This window comes from Tupaia chinensis, unplaced genomic scaffold (genome assembly GCF_000334495.1).
Source record: "Tupaia chinensis unplaced genomic scaffold, TupChi_1.0 Scaffold000477_1, whole genome shotgun sequence".
Lineage (NCBI taxonomy): Eukaryota > Metazoa > Chordata > Mammalia > Scandentia > Tupaiidae > Tupaia > Tupaia belangeri.
In genome coordinates, this window is record NW_006159986.1 from 1,748,162 (window position 1) to 1,749,063 (window position 902).

Sequence of the window (902 nt, forward strand, 5' to 3'; positions counted from 1 at the left end):
AGGTGCACCTGGCCCTGCTGTGGGGACTGCAGGCTGCGCTGTGAAGGGTGCCTCCCTCATCCCTTCCTCTGCAGCCTCTCCCTCCAGGAGACCTCCCTGTGGGAGGTGGGACCTCGCAGCCGGTCTGGGTTAGGGTAGGAGCCACTGCAGTGGTTGCTGGCACCCAGTGGTGCCTATCAGATCACAGACACACCCGTGTTCACGTGAAAAACATGTGCATGCACAGGACACAGTGCACACGGATACACATGTATGCATGCACACACACAGCGCTCACACAGAGCTTGCCTGTGCACACACAGCTCAGTGTATACATGCCTACGCGTGTGCACACTCAGAGAACCCGCAGAGGCTACTCTGAACCGGGATAGTGCCTGGGAATGCTGGCCTCCCGGTTCTCCTCCTCAGTAAGACCACCAGGTCATCAACTGCCCTCTGCCTTCCACTCCGCTCTGTCCACCTCTTGTCACTGTCTCAGGGCCAGGTCTCCTCCTTTCCACCGGGATCAGCTAAGGGCCGGCCTTAGCTCATTCTGCGCCCCAGCACGGCTGGGCACGGCTGCTGCCTGAGGCAGCTGGGAGCAGCGGCGAGGTGCGGGCCAGCCCACCGTCTCCTGCTGGGGCCGGCAACAGTGCTTGCAGAGCCCTTTCTCGCTTCTTCGGTGAGGGCCCAGGTGACGCGCTCGTGCCCCTGACCTCACTGTCTGCTCAAGGCAGTGCCCGCCGCTAGATGGCCAGGTCCTGGCGGACGGTGGCCAGTGACGCCTTGCTGCGGCCGCTACCGCCCTCGCCCTCGCTGTCGCAGGCTGGCGCGCGGTGCGCGTAGGCGGGCGGGGCACAAGGGACAGGGCCCGGGCGCCTGGACGGCGGGGCTGGCGGCGCTGGCGGTGGGGGGAGCAGCTT

The 902-nt window shown here is 65.3% G+C and overlaps 1 protein-coding gene across 1 annotated transcript in view; it reads right to left on the reverse strand.

Annotated features, from left to right (window-relative positions):
- Nucleotides 1–233: 233 nt before the first annotated feature.
- GJD3 (gap junction protein delta 3) overlaps nt 234–902 on the reverse strand; it is a 1,323-nt gene continuing 654 nt past the window's right edge. The window contains exon 2 of the mRNA XM_006156030.3: nt 234–899. Within this exon, the coding sequence (XP_006156092.1) occupies nt 726–899 (174 nt within the window). The 3' untranslated portion in view covers nt 234–725. The remainder of the gene's footprint in view (nt 900–902) is intronic.